The sequence below is a fragment of the Rhopilema esculentum genome, chromosome 9, assembly GCF_057945365.1.
Source record: "Rhopilema esculentum isolate cy_ngs chromosome 9, ASM5794536v1, whole genome shotgun sequence".
Lineage (NCBI taxonomy): Eukaryota > Metazoa > Cnidaria > Scyphozoa > Rhizostomeae > Rhizostomatidae > Rhopilema > Rhopilema esculentum.
The window spans coordinates 4,607,457-4,625,573 of NC_142823.1; the positions used below are offsets into that span (position 1 = coordinate 4,607,457).

General features: G+C 37.5%; 1 protein-coding gene across 4 annotated transcripts in view; it reads right to left on the minus strand.

Moving 5' to 3' along the window:
* The window catches only part of LOC135688709 (ornithine decarboxylase), a 77,969-nt gene that overhangs the window by 27,118 nt on the left and 32,734 nt on the right, over positions 1-18,117 (minus strand). For all 4 annotated transcript variants that reach the window (XM_089109897.1, XM_089109896.1, XM_089109895.1 and 1 more), the window contains 2 exons: positions 17,882-17,974; positions 271-396 (listed from right to left, as the gene is read on the minus strand). In XM_089109897.1, the coding sequence (XP_088966023.1) occupies positions 271-396; positions 17,882-17,974 (219 nt within the window). The remainder of the gene's footprint in view (positions 1-270; positions 397-17,881; positions 17,975-18,117) is intronic.

An 18,117-nucleotide genomic window follows, 5' to 3' on the forward strand; every position in this document is an offset into this window, starting at 1 on the left:
TCGAATTTAATGCAGTTCCACGCCAAAAACAATAGGCAACCATTCACATGCAACGGCTAGCTTCTCTGAAGCTTTCTAACAAACAAATTTACCCTGGGTTCGAGAGCGTCAAAACCCAAGGTAACAAATAGGATATGGTATCATTTCCGAGTTCCAATCGCGTGAGAGATGACCAGAAAAGATTTGAAGTTAAGCATTCAGCCTCAGTAAATTAGTGGATATCGGTCGGAAATTTCCAATAAATTTTCATAACATTTAAAAAAAGCGTACCTCATTTTGGAATAATTTTGCTTGATCATCGATGAACTTGTTCATGTGAAAGTCGTCAGAAACAACTTCCAAGTGAGTAACGTCCTTCAACAGGTCCATCTGACACAACAGCACAATGCTTGAGATCTGGGTTTCAAAAAACTAGTTAATTGAGAACCGGGTCGCCAAGAGGGGGGCAAGGGGGCAAATTTCCCCAAGGCCTCGGGGTCTAGGGGGCCTCATAAAGTAATGAATTCAATTTGAAAAATGGAAGTAATCAAAAGTAGCAAAAGATTGCATGGAAATAGTAAAAGGTTTTCGAAGATTGCAAGAAATGACTGCGAAAAATATTCTGAAATGCATTTTAAGCTAATCTAAAGATTGAGACAAATTCAGACCTAATATATTTGCAAACAAATTCAGACCTTACATATTTGAAATTTCCGACAACAATTTATAAATGTCAAGTGGACACACTTTAGGTAAGGAGAAATTAAGTCGATAGGAATTGTACAACAGATTTATATTAGATTTAAACAATATATTTATAATCTCACAATATATTTTGAATAATAATTTGTCACGTAGCGTCTGATTACCGCCATGTCCTTATATGGATATCTTATTAATAATGGGAAACGCCAAATCATCCTTTGATATCGGACGTTCATTTTAGCATGCAATTGACTATCAACTTTAAGAAACGACTGTCTTGGTACTCAAACAATAAAAAGGGACTTTTTGTCCTTTTTTGTCAACCTACATTGACAGTATAAATTGGTCTTAAAGAGTATTGCTATGCTAATACAAGTAATGAACGTGGAATCTTACTGAGGAAGTCAAGAGCTAGAACTACAAGTATGAGTGATAGGTCTTAAAGAGCAATCCATCACATACAGGGGCGGATACTGAATAAAAGTTGACGGTCGCACATTAACACTGCCCAGCAGGCGGTCTAGGGGGCCTCCCTCGTGGTCAAGAGCGGAGCCATGATGGGGGCCCAGTCCCCCCGAACTAGAGCAATTAGGACTGAGGCCCTGAAACGTTCAAGTTGTTCAGTCAAACATTTTTCTCTTTAAAAGGTTTTCCACATTTTCCAGCAAATCGAACACGCAGTTGAAACAAAATATCTTGAGATTCAGAAGTGTACACTTCCTGTGCACCTCTTCCGTATAGATAAAGAAAATTGGGAATCCTCCCTTTCACAACTTACAACCTCGTCCACTTTCTTCCCTTGCCAGCAATCGTAATCTAACATAGTGTTTACAGACTTTTCGTGCCGCACAAATATGTGATAACTTGAATTTTGATTGGTGAGATTTGGTAAAATATTTGCATAACCGAGAGCCCTGCATATTTGTGCGGCACGGGCGACATGTTTAAAAATCATACTGTTTACGGTCTATGATTGTCTTTGAATTTCTTCTATATTGAATTAAATTGTGGCATTGCGTGTGAGATCGACCAAGTTCGGTCCTGCGTTTATTATGTAAAGAGAGCAAAATGTATTATTTGTAAGGAGGAAAATAAAAGATTGTGGTAAACACGATTGCCTTATTTCAATGACTGAAGACTAAAACTAAATTCTGAAAATCTGACGGTCTACCGTGCGACCTGTGCGACACCCTGAATCCGCCCCTGACTACAAATGAATAGAATATAGTAAACCAAAATCTAGCAATAAATTATAATTTTGATGAGACTTAATGTAATTAATTGTCTTTCTTGTCTCGTGAGGTATAGAACTTGTCTTTTAAAATCAGCAATTGAAATAACTTTTTACACATTTTTCTTTAGCACACAGCGGACGGATCATTGTAGAATGAAACATATGTGTTAATAGTAGCACAAGTGATCCGATGCGGAGTAAACACAACCTATCCGTTTCACTCTTGATCCGTATCACTCTTGATCCGTATCACTCTTGATCCGTATCACTCTTGATCCGTATCACTCTTGCTCCGTATCACTCTTGCTCCGTATCACTCTTGCTCCGTATCACTCTTGATCCGTATCACTCTTGCTCCGTATCACTCTTGCTCCGTATCACTCTTGCTCCGTATCACTCTTGCTCCGTATCACTCTTGATCCGTATCACTCATGCTCCGTATCACTCTTGCTCCGTATCACTCTTGCTCCGTATCACTCTTGCTCCGTATCACTCTTGATCCGTATCACTCTTGCTCCGTATCACTCTTGATCCGTATCACTCTTGCTCCGTATCACTCTTGATTCGTATCACTCTTGATACGTATAACTCTTGATCCGTATCACTCTTGCTCCGTATCACTCTTGATCCGTATCACTCTTGCTCCGTATCACTCTTGCTCCGTATCACTCTTGATCCGTATCACTCTTGATCCGTATCACTCTTGCTCCGTATCACTCTTGATCCGTATCACTCTTGCTCCGTATCACTCTTGATCCGTATCAAAAGTGATCCGTACGCAGCAGTGTGAACGGGACCAAAGTATTGCAGAAAAAAAACGCTAATTTCGCTTGGTTTCTCAAAACACGTTACCAGTGTCGTCGAGTAAAAGAGAAGAAGAGGCTCTAAAGCCCAATCTCCAGTGAGAAAAAGTCTTGCGAAATTTCGCTGCGAAATACTTCACGCGACAAATTCCTTTGAATGCTTTTGTTGACCTCACGACGTTGGAATGTAAAGTTTGGAAGCGTGACAAAAGAATACGGAATATGATTGGCTGTTGAAGGATTTCGCAAGCGAAAAGCGAAAAAGTTAAACTCATTTTAACTTTTTTTCGCAGAGAAATTCTTCGCGAGAAATCCCAGCAAAAGTTTACTGCGCATGCCTAAGACGTATTTCGCGCGAACTTTTTCGCATTTCGCATTTTTCTCACTGGAGATTGGGCTTAAAATCAAATGTAACATTTGCGAAAAATGTCTTCCCAGCATGAAAAATTGAATATAAGGAAACCCAAACATAAAGTTCATGACATCATAAGTAAGAAACTCTTAAGAAACAACGAGTATTGAAATTTCCAGAATATTGAGAAACTGGAGTACTCAATGTCGACCTTTGTTTCTTTATAAAAATAACGAATGTAATACAAAGAAAAAAAGGTACTTACATACGAAGGGCTCACACAAAAAACGCAACCGAATGCCAGTGGTGAATGTTCGCAATTACCAGTGGCACATGCGCTCACATCACTCAAAATTAACCTGGTCCAATAGAAAAGCGATATCAGCGCAGCCGGATAAAGTTATTCGACTGTCGCCCCTTTGTCTTTTTATAATTTATGCAGTAGGATTCACAGTAGAGATTGCAAAGGAAGCAAGTAGGAGAATCTCCTTCTCAATTACCTTCAAACAAAACTTGATTACAGTATCATGGAATGCTAAGTTTCGGGTTTAAAACTTGCATAGTTTATAAGATATGGAGGATGATCCGACGGAGGACTGAATAGAGTTACCCCTGTCTAAAAATAGCTTTTGGGGGCATTTTTCAATTGGGGTATGCATCTCATCTTATTCAGCATGTCAAATCGTGTACGTGTACAAACTTTCATGCTTGTATCATAAAATGCACAATTCAACTGCTAAGCGGCTGCACCTGTAGACAAAGTTTTGGTTTGTTGGGGTAAAATAGTTTCTAGTTTGCAATTCAAAGACAACCCATCTTTTATTTTACGTTTAGATTTTTGTACCGTTGGTTCCATGTCAGGGTTTCGTCGACCGTTACTCCTAGCTACTTAATTTTATGCACCCTGTTTATTGCTTCCCCCTTTACCTGTAACTCCACAGGCCTGTCGACGCTGAGCCACTTGTGTGACACTCCCCTTTGACACGAGGTCCCACATGACTGCCTCTATAAAAAGGCAATTGAAGATTGTGAAATAGGCAATGACTGTCTGTCTACACGTTCTAATTTTAAAATCCATTGCAAGAGGGTTATAATAACCATGGGCTCCGACAAAAGTTGAAAAGTGGGGGGGGGGGGGGCAAGGAAAAAATAAACACCCATAGTAAAAGATTTTGAAAAAAACTCTATTGTTTTGCAAAAAAGTTGAGGGGGGCCAAGGCCCCCCCGGCCCCCCTTCGACGGAGGCCCTGATAACAATGATAATAATGAAAACGTTTCAGGTATTCTAGAGACCTTTATGTCATAAAATCAATAAAGGATCAAGCAACGGTGGTTGTTCCGTTGGTTAATTATGATATTCCTTGATATGAATGAAGGTAAACATTTGAAGATTTGAAGATTTCTTGTTGGCACTAAATCGAAAAATCCAGGCCCTCTTTAGGTAAAATTGTGTCTTGTGCCCATTTCCCCTAAGGTTTATCAGTAGAAACGTCAACTGCAATTCACTATGAGCTCCAGTTTTTTTAACATTCAAAAGGCATGCTAAAAAGGAAAGAGGGATCTAAATTGACAACCAGTGCTGCTTGTGTAAAACCACGAGTTTACGAGGGTTTTACAGGCTTGTGTTCGCAGATTCAGCAGTGAAAGAAAGTACAAAATTCAATAAGCGTGTTCTGATTTCTTGGCTCGACGGTTCTTATAGTTTCATCCAATTCAACAACGACTAAACGGATCACTTCGGCAAAACTGTTATGTTTTAAACTTCTCGAAATAACAACGGCTATCGGAACATCTGAAGTCACGTCTAAACTCTAACGACTAAATTCAACGACTGAATTACTCACAAAAGCCAACAAATATTTTACTCAACAGCAATAAAGATAATTAGGACAGTTATACAAAACAGAACAAAGGAGCTGATCGCAAGACAGGATGTACATGGAAATTGGCCAAGATGCGAACAAAAGTCAATCAGGCAAATGAAATTCAAACAGCAAACAAGCAAAAATTTCCTTAACGAAATTCTGTCCTTTCACATAACTCTCCCCTTCAAGGACAAGCGTCCTCGCTTGCTTCAAGTGACTTTACAAAATTGTTTGGTACCGCTTGGCGTGTTATGTTTCCTGACAATCTTGACAGTCCATTTACACTTGTTACCTAGCTTCAGAAGTAACTGACAAAATGGTATTTCTCAAGACCACGGCGAAATTGTACCAGCTGTTTTCATCTGCTGTTCAATTTGTGCTTGAAAGAGTGCATTTTCCAGGAAACTAGAAGCCTTAAAAATTCGAAAATTTACTGCTCCTTCGGTGGCAACCATGATGCCGCCTCGGTGGCAACCATGATGCTCGCGACGTTCTTGTTGCAGGAATTGCCGAAGATGTGAAGGGAGCTCATAGAATGATTCACAGGAAACAACCTTTCAGCTACCCTAATACAATCTTGACTAAGAATAAATACATAAATTGAATTTAAAGAAAAATATAATTACTATATATAATGCTGTTTTTCCAGAGGGTCGTGTTTAAATATACGAATCTGTCAGCCCTTCAAGTACTCCTTCAGTTGCTTTTTAAGGCAACAAATAGTCAGGAGTTCTCTAATATCAGTCGTTCCAAACTTTGAGAGCATCTTTGACAGGAATATAATTCTTCATTATGGTTTCAGTTGGCTCCATCTTTTCCCACTTTTCCTGTGATCGATCGATGAGTTTTTCCAAGAGACCCCGAGGAGTTACTTTTTTCTGCTCCCCAAACTCTTCAATATTCTTCAGGAGACGATCTAAAATACCTTTTTCTGTTTTACATCCAGCGTTGTCACTGAGTCGTTTTTTCGAACAACCAAGAACAGCATGTGTTCTTGTACACACATCTACAGACACATTCAAACTCTCCTGTGATGTTGTTGGAATCTGGGACACTTTTGCTCTTCATGCTTCAAGTTTTTCAGAATCCCTTTTCTTGATCAGGTCTCTTCTTAATTGCCATTGTATCACAACCTTTCGCGCAACATGGCACCTTTCTGAATCCCTGGCAATTTTCAGTATCACTTCCTTATTCATGGGCTTTTCAATGTCTTGATTTTTGATTCCCCTTTAGCGTGGATTTTTGAAGCAAAAAATTTACATTATGATCTGTGAGATAAAAATACTCTTGGCATTCCAAAAGCCAAGACAAGATTCTTATGGTATAGAAACTGTGAGATATTTAGGTCAAAAGCTGTGGCAAAATCTCTCTTACGGTATCAGAGAGTCCCAATCATTGGCAACATTTAAAAAATAATTAAGAGCACACCCTGTAGAATGTGACTGTAGATTATGTAAAATATTTATTGATGGGTAAGATTTTATATAGAATATTAATAGAGACGGTGAGATATTTAGGTCAAAAGTTGTGGCAAAATCTCTCTTACGGTATCAGAGAGTCCCAATCATTAGCATAATTTAAAAGCGAATTAAGAGCACACCCTGTAGAATGTGACTGTAGATTATGTAAAATATTTATTGATGGGTAAGATTTTATATAGAATATTAATACCTTAAACATTTTTTACCATTGAACCATAGATTCGTTTTTTACTGATTCTTCATAGATAGTTGGCCTTAATTAGCTTAATGTAGCTGTTAGACTTTCATCTAGTACGCCAACTGTAAACAAACTACTTATCATTATCATTACATATATTATTATTGATTGTGATTTATGTTGTATGGATGATTGGTAAAAACGAGTGCCAATCGCAGAATTCCTTAATTGTTTTTAGAACTGTAACTTCTGTGCCTTTTAATTTCTTTTCTGAAACATCAATGTTTTCTCAAAATCGACAACATTATCAATGAATTTTCATACGTGAATGGAAATGGATAACATTTGCCATAACAGAAAAATTAACTCATAATATTTAATTCTCACAACTGTACAGATGTAGCGAGGAAGACAAATACAAGTTCATATGTTCATGTCATATTCAATCCAACAACTGAACTCAGTGCTTCCAAAAATGACAATGCGGGTTTCCTTAAACGAGGCTGAAATTTCCTCAGATTTCCTCAGACGTAATTTGAAATTTCCTCGGATATTTTCTTGAAAGTTCGAAACTTAATTTAGAGTGAACATAGCGATTTTCGTTAAATTGAAGCTTCATTTCAGCTATAAGCTTATAGTTCATGTCTATAAGTATGCTGTGCATCTGATATTTTTCAGTATCAAAATATGTACCAAGAATTGCTAGCTGACTTTGTGTAGATCGATCTTTTTTCTCGTCAATGATCAAGGAGATCGTGTTACCTTGTAGCTTTGGAGAACCTTCTCTTAAAAAATAGAACTTGACGTATAAGGTTTGTTGTCTTCTGTTTTCCAAGTTAGGCTCTGCCTAATGTCTTATCCTTGGGATATATTGATAGGCAAATTTTTTTCTGCAATGAAACTAGCAATTTTAAGTTCCATCCTTGCGGCTTTCTTGTCATTCGGGCCAGGCATGGAATCAATTTTCTTGTTTGTTGTTTCCAGTGTTGCTGACCTTGCCATAACCTCTTTATGGGCAGGGTCTTGATATATGGCTAGAGCTGCTTTAGAGCAGCATACTTTCATCTTACCCACTTGGCACTAAGGTTGAAATTTGCCACTGTCATTAGTTATCTTCTTCAACCATTGCTTAAATGTAGGGATTGCTAAGCCATGAATAATGAAACTTTTGTTCATATTACTTTTTGGAAGGCTTTACCTTCGCTTCAACATAATTACGTTTCATTTCTACTCGCTTAACTCCACCATTTTTTAACCAAAGAATGGTGGACTGATAAAAATAGTTAGCAGTAGCTGACCTACGCCAACAACACAGCAGTCCAAAGGGATTATCTGAGAATAAGGTGCATAAGGTGAGAATAAGGTGAAATTCCTTATGCACAGCAGTGCATAAGGAATTTCACATTTCAAATCGATTTAACAAAGCTGTTCTGACAATCCAACAGCGAGGAATCACAAAAAATTAAAATAAAAAATGAAATTTAAAATTTCCTTAAAATTTCCTCAAAATATCGATTTCCTTAAAAATTTCCTTAAACGGACAAAATTTCCTTAATCTGAGGAAATTTCCTTAAAAGTGGAAGCACTGACTGAACTTTACAATTTAGATCTAATCATTCTATACAACATCACAGTTTGTTAATCAACACATCAAGACAGAACAACAGACATAAGGTACAAACAACAGAGTACAAAGATTCAGATAGAGACGATGACATTATTAAATTACATACAATAACAATCAGTTCCGGGAAGCACATGCTACACAGAACTTACCCAAACAGATAAGGAACTCGTGTACAAAGACTTTGCAAATTTCCTTATAAAATATGTTTGCATATTGCACCCCCCTGCATTACACGCTTTTTTTTATAAGAACAATTTTATAAGAACACGAGCCTCAAAATGGGCCAAAATTTAAGAACAAATTAAGAACAAGCTGAGGCTAAGCTACTGTAAAATGAAATTTTGAACAACGTTTTATCTCAGAAACGAGGATTTTTAGCCATGTGTGGGTGCTTTTTAGGTGAATAATAAAACATGGCGGCAAATTGAGTTTGTCTCTACGCACTTTGTTGGCAAAAGAGGCCTGAACACCTCCCCAGAACGAAAAGCTAGAAATCGAACTGCTTATACCCTATAAAATTTAAGAACAAAATAAGAACAATCCAGCCTCAGATTTTCGGAAAAATTAAAAACAATCAGCCTGAACTCAAATTTACTGGTTCTTATAAAAAAAGAGTGTACTGCATCATCTGTTAAAATTGAAACATTTACTGATTGCCAAAAATTGAAATGTTTTTTGAAAGGTTTTCTTTCAACCAGCTGTGTAAGGGTGTTACTCTATTCGAATAGGAGTTAAGGTTTGGATCATACGAGTACTGCCACAGAATGAAGCCCCTAACCGAAATCCTACGTACAAGGGCAAGTACTAGGGACGGGGGTAACTGCCCTATATTTTCCCCCTTCTAAATAATATCACGGGGGAATAAACAAATGTACTACGGTAATGTCGTTAAAGTTTCAAAGATCCCCAATGGATACTGTCTGGAAGATATCTGGCATGTCTCTGACGCCGTCGGCGAACTTCACGATTTATTTCTTCATTTTCTTTTTCAGATGTGGATTGATTTTCGATTTCAGCTTCATCCTGATCACCGTCACTGATAGATGGATCACTGTCACTATCTGAGTAATCTATGTATGAACCCTCACTTTCCTCACTCAGTGACGTTTGCTCTCTTATGACCGGCTCGTTCTTAAACCCGTTTTCCAGCACTGGTGTTATCCTGTCATGATGGACAACTTTCTTTTCACCATGAGTATTTTCGATCTCGAAATTTGCTCCATTTGGACGTTTTTGGATTACTCTCCACGTCCCAGTCCTTCTGGGTGCTAACTTTCTATCCCCCCCCCCGTTTTATAATGTTTTATAATATAATGTATTCCCAGTTTTCTTCTCAGGCACTTCCTCATTTATACTAGAACAAAGCCTTTTCTTTTCTTCACTTTCGTCAGTTTTCTTTAACCAGTTTAGCATTTTAAATATGTAAGGAAATAGTCAAATAGAATTTAAATTTCATAATAACTGAACTACTGCAGTCATTCAGCATTCCAAGGATAGATTCAATAGGCCATATTGAGATTATCTCAAAGGAGGCTACAAGGCTAACTATTGGAACGAGGCAGACTCATGGCAGATATTGAATAGTTTGTAGATATTAAATAGCCCGTGGCCTTTTCACAGAATCATATTAAATACTGACTTGCTCATCAGTAAATGGTGGACTGCTATATTTGAGTCATTTGAAATATTGGCTAATTCAACTCCAGACGTTATGTTAATCTGAAAACAATATTCCGGGAATCCTTTAGCTATTCAAGTGGCAAAGCAAGGTTCAATGAAAAGATTCGAAAAACCTCGTTTCAATTTCAAGGGAATCCTCTTACTAATTCCTGATTTCAAGACTACAGTTTGGACTTTCAAAACCACTATTAATGTACAAGACCACACTAAATTAGGCACTGCAAATATGTTACAAATCTCTGCCATAATCTGGCCATCAACGTTTGAACCTTGGTCGGTTAATAGATAGATAATATGGTGAACCATGAATGTAAATCCGTTGTTTTTCAAGGCGTCGGTGATGGTTTGGGTGGGCCGTCTGGTCTTTGAGAGAAATTGCTTGGATGTATTTTGAAAAAACGTTCTGATACCCACTTGTGTCTTTAGGGACGAATGGTAAATCAACAAAGATAAATTGCATAGAGGCGCTTGGAACAAACATTGGGATCAATGGTGCTTTGAGGGGACGTGTGTCACATTTTGTTTGCTGGCATGTTTCATAGCCTAAAGTGAATTGTCGAATATAGCCATACATGTTAGGCCAATAAAACCTGGTTTTGAGTAAACTGTACATTTGATCGATTCCAAAATTTGCCGTGTTGTGGTGTTCGGTGACAACTAGGCTTCGCAAAGATGGTGGGAGAACTGATCGACCAGGTTACAGGGCCACGGGACGCAGGTTTGAGCAGGGGGGGGGGGGGGCAAAACGAAAAAAAAGGGCACGAATATTTTTTTCCCGAAACCTTAGTAAGTGCCAAAAATGGTACAGACCTCACAGTAATTTAGTCATTTATAAAAATAATTACATACGTTGGATATAGTGAAATTTATCTTTGCTGAAAGCAGACATGGCTATGTACTCCATTTAGAGACCACGCACTCTTAATTTTGATTAATTTTATAGCTTCCCATCTCATGGCCCTCAAAGTTTTTTGAGCTTGTAAATCGATCTTCCATGTATGATTTATACTTCTATTACAATACGCTGTACTTATTTTCTTTATAATTTGCATTGTAATTGAACTTGGTCCTGGGTAAGAAGGAGGCACACATCCTTCTTTCATACTTGTGGCAGGCGCATTATACTCAACAAATGTTCAGATCTATTGCAACATACCAACGAATCCAACCAAAAATATGAACTGAATGGAAGTTTTGAATTCTTAGTCTCTATGTACTTCAAAGCGAGTTCCAGTCCCTATCTCTTTCTAAACAAAATTTCAGCCTCATTCGAATAATGATTTTAATTTTCTTACTTATATATTTAAAAATTTAGTCCCCCTTGGTATTCGCACCCTCCCATCCCCATTTAAACACAAATTTGTTCGCCTCCATGGAATATTTTTCAAAAGCTACAAATTTTATGGATAAGTCATCTTCACACAATCGGCTGAAGGTGCGGATACATTCTTCACTAGCATAGCAAATTCAATTTGTAACATTGATTAGGTTTATCTCATCAGTCTTATGAACGAAACAAGTTTTTAACTCTCCTTAAAATTGATCTGGGTGGCTCAGTCAGTTGGTCAAACGTATAATATGTGAGTTCCGAAAATTTGAAAAAAGCTAGAATTCAGGGACATAGAATCTTGAAAATAGGATTGCATTCTTAATCAGTCAGAGGAAGCACAAAAGGGCAGGAATTTACTGATATGATGTTGTAGATAATTTTTTGGGTAAATCAATGGCATATTGAAGTACAACAAATTTTGCAGTACGTCTAGTCTTGTATATTGTTCTAATCCTAGATAAGAAATTTAAGTCTTTTTTAAGTCTTTGTTAGCATGTAATCATTGCAGGGACATAACTTTTTCATTTCTTCATAAAAAACATCGAACACAATGTTGTGAAGCAAGCAATATGTCGCAGCTAAAGTTTTACAGATGTCTGATTTTGTTGAAATATATGTCAAGAACCATAAAGGATTATTGTTAAAAGCAAATTTAGTGAACTCTGCTTTTTAACTTGCCTAGACATAAGTTTAAGAAAAAGAATGGCTCTAACATGCTCAGTGAAAAGTAGAGTTCACTAAATTTGATTTTAACAAAAATTCCTGCTCAAGCTTAAATATTCTCAGTAAAATAAGTTACACAATTTTGGCAAAGGCACATAATAGAGTACACTTTACTGAACCCAGAATCAGAGATAGGGGTGCAGTTTTTACTTTCAAGAACACACACGATATACATTGGACCAACTGACGCCGGGGACTTGATCGGACATTTCACTAATGCGTTTGTTGCTGAAGACATACTAGATAAATTTTCTCGCGAAACTGGCAGTCTCCTTCGCAGTTTATATTGTTCATCACAGGAGCTTGCGCTTCTTGCATCAAGACCAAGTAAAAATTTAAGGAATTTTCAGTGAATGGTCCTCCAACAACGTCCAAAGTTATGTTATTTTACTTAGTTTCTAAAGGCAGAATATCTGGCAGTTAAAAATACACGCAATATATTTTTCGAAAAGGGGCACTTGTTTATACTTTTCGCAAACAGGGGGGCCTGTGCCCCCGTGGCCCCCTGGCTCCAGCGGCCCTGGGTTAGGATCCCGTTTTCAATTCTTAGTTGATGTTTGACACGTTTCAATCTTCCAGTCTCGATGGTCTTTCATTTGCTCGTTCTTCAATTGAAGTAGGAAAGTCTGTCTCTGCAAACTGATAAACTTTTTCTTTCATTCACTCATTAAACGAAGTTAGACCTCTGTTGGTGAATAATACTCCCAAGAGACACTAAAAATGCCAAATTTCCCACTTTTCAGTTAAGAATGCATCCTTCTCCTCCTCCTCGTAGTCATCTGTGATATTCAATGGTCACTGAGGCTTTCATCAGAAACAATGACGTTAGATTTCATTTGTCAAGAAATCATATACCCCCCCCCCCCCTCCCCTCCAACCAATCAAATAGGCGTGAAAATCTAAAAGCATGTTCAAAGCTACCGAGGATGTCTCCATTCCTCTAGCACATAATCGCAAGGATGTCAATAAACCCAAAATACAATTTATACAATAATACCAACGAAGGACTGCGACTTTTGAAATAACACCCAATTCAATAAACATCAAGCCTAGACTTACTTGTAGTGCGTTGTTGCGTAGTTGCTGGCCATTTTGAAAACATATTTATGTGAAAGGCCACACCACGAGCTTCAAAATAGAGGGGCCATCAAGTAGGAAGATGTTTATTAACAATCATTATATAGTATGCCTCCCAAAGAGAATGCAGCGGCCATGCCCTCCCTTTGAAGCCACCATTTTGGGTCTGCATCAGTGTTTACTTTCTTCAACTCTACCCTTTGCTAGGATCTTGCACAAACAGCTATCCATTTTGCGTAGCATTCAGTCACTCATTAAACGATGTTAGACATCTGTTGGTGAATAATACTCTCAAGAGACATTAAAAATGCCAAATTCCCACTTTTTAGTTAAAAATGCATCCTTCTGCTCCTCGCAGTCATCTGGGATATTCAATTGTCACTTGTTCGCAGTCATCTGGGAGGCTTTCATTAGAAACAATGACGTTAGATTTCATTTGTCAAGAAATCCCTTGTGTGAAAGAAAGTACTTTTAAAGACATACCCCCACCAATCAAATGGGTAAGAAAATTTTTGCTTTTCACAGTGTCATCAATGGGGCACACTTATATTTCGTAAAAAAAAATTAAGACACATGATTGTCAAGGCATTAGCATCTTTAGCACTTATTGCTGGCATCGTATAGAGAGATTCTAAGGAACAGGGGGAATATGTCCGCAAACTGATAAGAGGACAACGAAAAAGCAATAGTCTGGAGAGAGTTTAGGGGTGCATCGACTTTCATTTTGGTCACCAGAGAACACTGGAAACTCGTATAAACATTAAATATACAAGATATATCAAACTCGATTAATCTGCAAAGTGGTGTTAAGTTAAAAGCTGGTGTACATAGAGGCTTCGACCCTACTTTCACCGTATAGAAATTTTTGTCACCGTTCAGATTTCCCGCCAAAGTGAAAGGTGTGGTCTAAAAAAGGGTTTTCGAAGCTCCGCCCATATCTCTGAAATTTCTTTTTGAATCTGCAACTGCATTCACTCTAGTTTTCTAATCAAATTAGACGGATAGTCCATTTAAGGACTAAGGATAAGGACATAATTAGAAAAGAAGCAGATAAGGGTTCAGCGGTTGTAATTTGGGATCGGGGGGACTATATAATGGAGGCTAACCGACAATTAGACGATAAGCAGGTATATGAAGAGGTTGAGGTGGATCCCTCTGTAAAACTGGGTAAGACCATAAATGATAAGTTAAAAGAAATAAGGGAGGCGGACCCGGCGTTAGATGAAGTGGCTTGCTATTTAGAAGTAAACAATCCTAGGTTAGGTAGATTTTATTTGTTGCCTAAGATTCATAAGGGTCTTAGTAATGTTAAGGGGCGTCCAGTCATTTCAAATTGTGGTACATTAACCGAACATGTTTCAGAATATCTAGACTACCACATCAACCCGTTGGTTAGCCACAGTAAGTATTATGTTAAAGATACTAACCATTTTTTATCTAGGATAGGAAATATAGGAACTATACCAGAAGGGGCAATTTTATGCACTGTTGATGTTGTGGGACTCTATCCTAGCATTCCACACGGGGAAGGTTTAGAGGCCGTAAGGGAGGCGCTGGATAGACGGGAAAATCCAGGCGTGGCTACTGACACATTAGCTGGGCTCGCTTCCTTAGTATTGGAGAATAACTATTTTGAATTTAATGATAGGTTTTATAAGCAGAAGTTAGGTACGGCTATAGGCACGAAGTTCGCTCCGGCCTATGCCAATCTTTTTATGACTAGGTTAGAGGAGAGGTTGATGGATACCTTCGCCGACAAGTCCCTTGTCTGGATGAGATTTATCGATGATATTTTCTTTATCTGGACACACGGGGAGGATAGGCTGAAGTTATTCATTGACCATCTCAACAGTTGCCACGACACAGTTAAGTTTACCAGTGAACATTCTACAGAATCTATTAGTTTCTTAGATGTCACGGTAAAAGTAGGAGAGGGGGGAGTCCTTATGACCGACTTATTTTGTAAGCCAACTGTTCTTACCCATCAGTTCTTACATAAGAAGTCTTGTCACCCTTGGCATACAAAGAAGGCGACTCCCTATAGTGAGGCTCTTAGGTATCGTAGGATTTGCTCAGATGATCGCCAGTTTAAGGAACATGTAGGTAAACTCGCTGGATGGCTTAAGGATAGGGGGTATGAAGAGTCCCTTGTTAATCAACAAATAGATAGGGTACGTAGGCTAGATAGGATGACTCTTCTGGAAAATGCGGGAAGTAGGAAAACCAACGAAGGGAGGGCTGACAGGGTTCCACTCGTGACTACATACCATCCGACACTTAATGGTTTGGGGAACATTGCCAGGAAACACCATACCTTGCTCACTGGTTCAGAAGAGCACAAGGAGGTGTTTCCTGTGCCACCAGTAGTTGCTTTTAGGAGGTGTAAGAATCTTAAGGATATTTTGGTGAGGGCTAGGCTTACAAGTGGGAGGGAGAAGGGACACAATAACAGGGGAAGTTCGTGTTGTAAGAAGTCCAGATGTCAAGTGTGTAAAGTCATGTCTAACAGCGATAATTTTAAGTCTAGCACTACAGGTAAAGAATATAAGATCAACTATTCGTTTAACTGTGACTCGTCCAATGTTGTGTACTTAATTGAGTGCAATGTCTGTGGAGTCCAGTATGTAGGTAGCACATGCACGCCTTTTAGGCTTAGGTTTAATAATTACAAGGCGTGTGTTTAATTTAGGGTCTTCAGTGCCCCAGATGGAATTTTTCAGACATTTTTCTGAGGAAAGACATCAGGGGTTCCTGAATGACATAAGTGTTAAGGTCATAGATAGGTTAACAGGTAATGATAGGAGGAGAGAAAGTTTTTGGCAATATCGCTTGAATACTTTCTCTCCGAAGGGTCTCAATACTAGGCAGGTAGATACATAGGACATTTATATATTCTTCTACAGTTTTAAATTTTTAAAAGTTTTTTTTTATATATTTTTAATTTTTAATGTCGGCTCTTTGTTTATAGCTCATCTTCTCATTATTTTGTTTTTTGCTTTTATGGCTTTCATCTATCTCTTGTGAGACAGCCAACACCAGCATCTCCATCACATTCTTTCTTCTACCTTTCTTTTCACTTCTCTCCCAGTTCCCCATAACAGTTTGCGTTCTAACACATTTGACAATATGTATTGTATTAGGCAGGTGCCCCTTAGGTTTCTATTGTATTGTAGTGTTCTATTGTAATTTAGGTTGATAAGTAGGCTCCTCTGATTTTGTAAAGTTATTGCTGATGAAGCGAAAGCGAAACGTCTTACGAAAGTGTTTTCTTTGATTTTATATATATATATATTCAGCAAATAATTACAAATTTTTATTTATATATAGCTGGTATATTAAAGAAAAATCATCAATATAGAGTTAGAGTGTTGAAAGTCGCATCAAAGATAATCGTACTGACGGACATATGAATATAATGTCAATATGCTAAGAATCGTATTTCCTTTTGAAAAAATTTAATTATAATCAAATATAATTATTATTTAAAAAACAAGAAGTGAAATCAAATCAGCAAAAGTACAATGACAATTTTGCAAATATCTTTCTGGGAAAAGTTAGTAGAAGCTTGAAAAAGACTTTCTGTGAAGTATTGGCAATACTCCACGAAAATTGAAACCACGTATCGATTAGGTAGAGTCGGATGAATTTATTCTTTCAATATTGTAGCGGTTCTCGATTATTAAAAATGAGCATCAATATCCTAAGCTAGTATGGCAAATAATACTGCCAGAGTAATTCTTAAGATAATATTGTACTAAATGTTGCTCTAGAAAATTGATGAAGCTTATAATATTGAAATTTCTGCTATTACGAAACTTCAGTCCGATTATCACTAAACCATCAACCATAAATATACTTTAATATCATAGTGATATCAGTAATTTTTTGTTATCTAACAAGGTCGAGATACAGCAGGATAATACACCATTTGCTTGATAATTGATGAAAAGGCCGTCGAAAATAATGGAAATATCAATATTTTCGACAAAAATTTTGTTCTTTTACAATCTAGGAATATTTAAATCAAGTAAAGGATTGTAAAATTGAAATATACTTAATGAAAGGTGATCACTGAATATCAGCACCCACATCAACATCGATAAAAAACAGTACCTGTTACTTTGATTCTGAAGTAAACTTTTCCAGCATATTTTCAAAAGTATCTTTTTTCATATTCCTTGATGAAATATGTCTTAGACAATCATTCTTTAAATTTTGGACATCAGACTCAGCGATGATATAAACAATCTTGATTTCTCCATAGCCGTTAAAATTGGTGACACACGAGAAACTATAGGCCCCCATATCCTCAAAAATGAGCAAATCACCACTGTCCATCTGCAAGGAAGGAATTAAAATACATATGAATGAATTTTTAGCATCTAGCATCTTTCCAAGCAAGGCAAACATCCAACCAACGAAAAACTTTATTCATAAGTCTCTTTATCAACCTGAGGCTGCATAGCTTTGTTTTTGAAAATTTGCTATCGATGGAATTGTCTAGTTTCCATACTGCTCGGCCTGATGACGTAATTAGTTTACCTAACTCCTAACTCTAGCCCTAAACCTAACCCTAACCCTAACCCTTTAGTTGAAATAATTAATCATACTAATTTACGACTATTGCTAAATGATGCTTATTTATGACTATCAGGTCGAGCAGTACTATCGATTGTTAGTGATGAAAAACATTACTTGGATGCCAATTTTGTAACCGATCTACTCACAAAGACAATATAAATTGCTTTATGAAACCTGTTTAACCTGTAACCCTAGTTCGTCTGAGCCAAGTTGCAGTAGCTCGCGCCACCACTGTTGAGGAACGCAATCAATTTAAAAAAACCTACCTTTGGCAGTCGAAATCCTTCACCGATAAAGTCCAGTTGACTACATGTTGGCCCCCACAAAGTAGACAAATGCAAGGTTTCCTCTTTCTTGCTCTGAAAAAGTATTAAAGATAGACTGAATCCAAAAAGTCATTAGTTTAAAAAGTGATTGACTTGAAAGCGATGGAAGCAAGATCATAAAACTTTTATAAACCCCCTCCCCAATGGCTTATAGTTCCTTCTATCTCAAAAGTTCA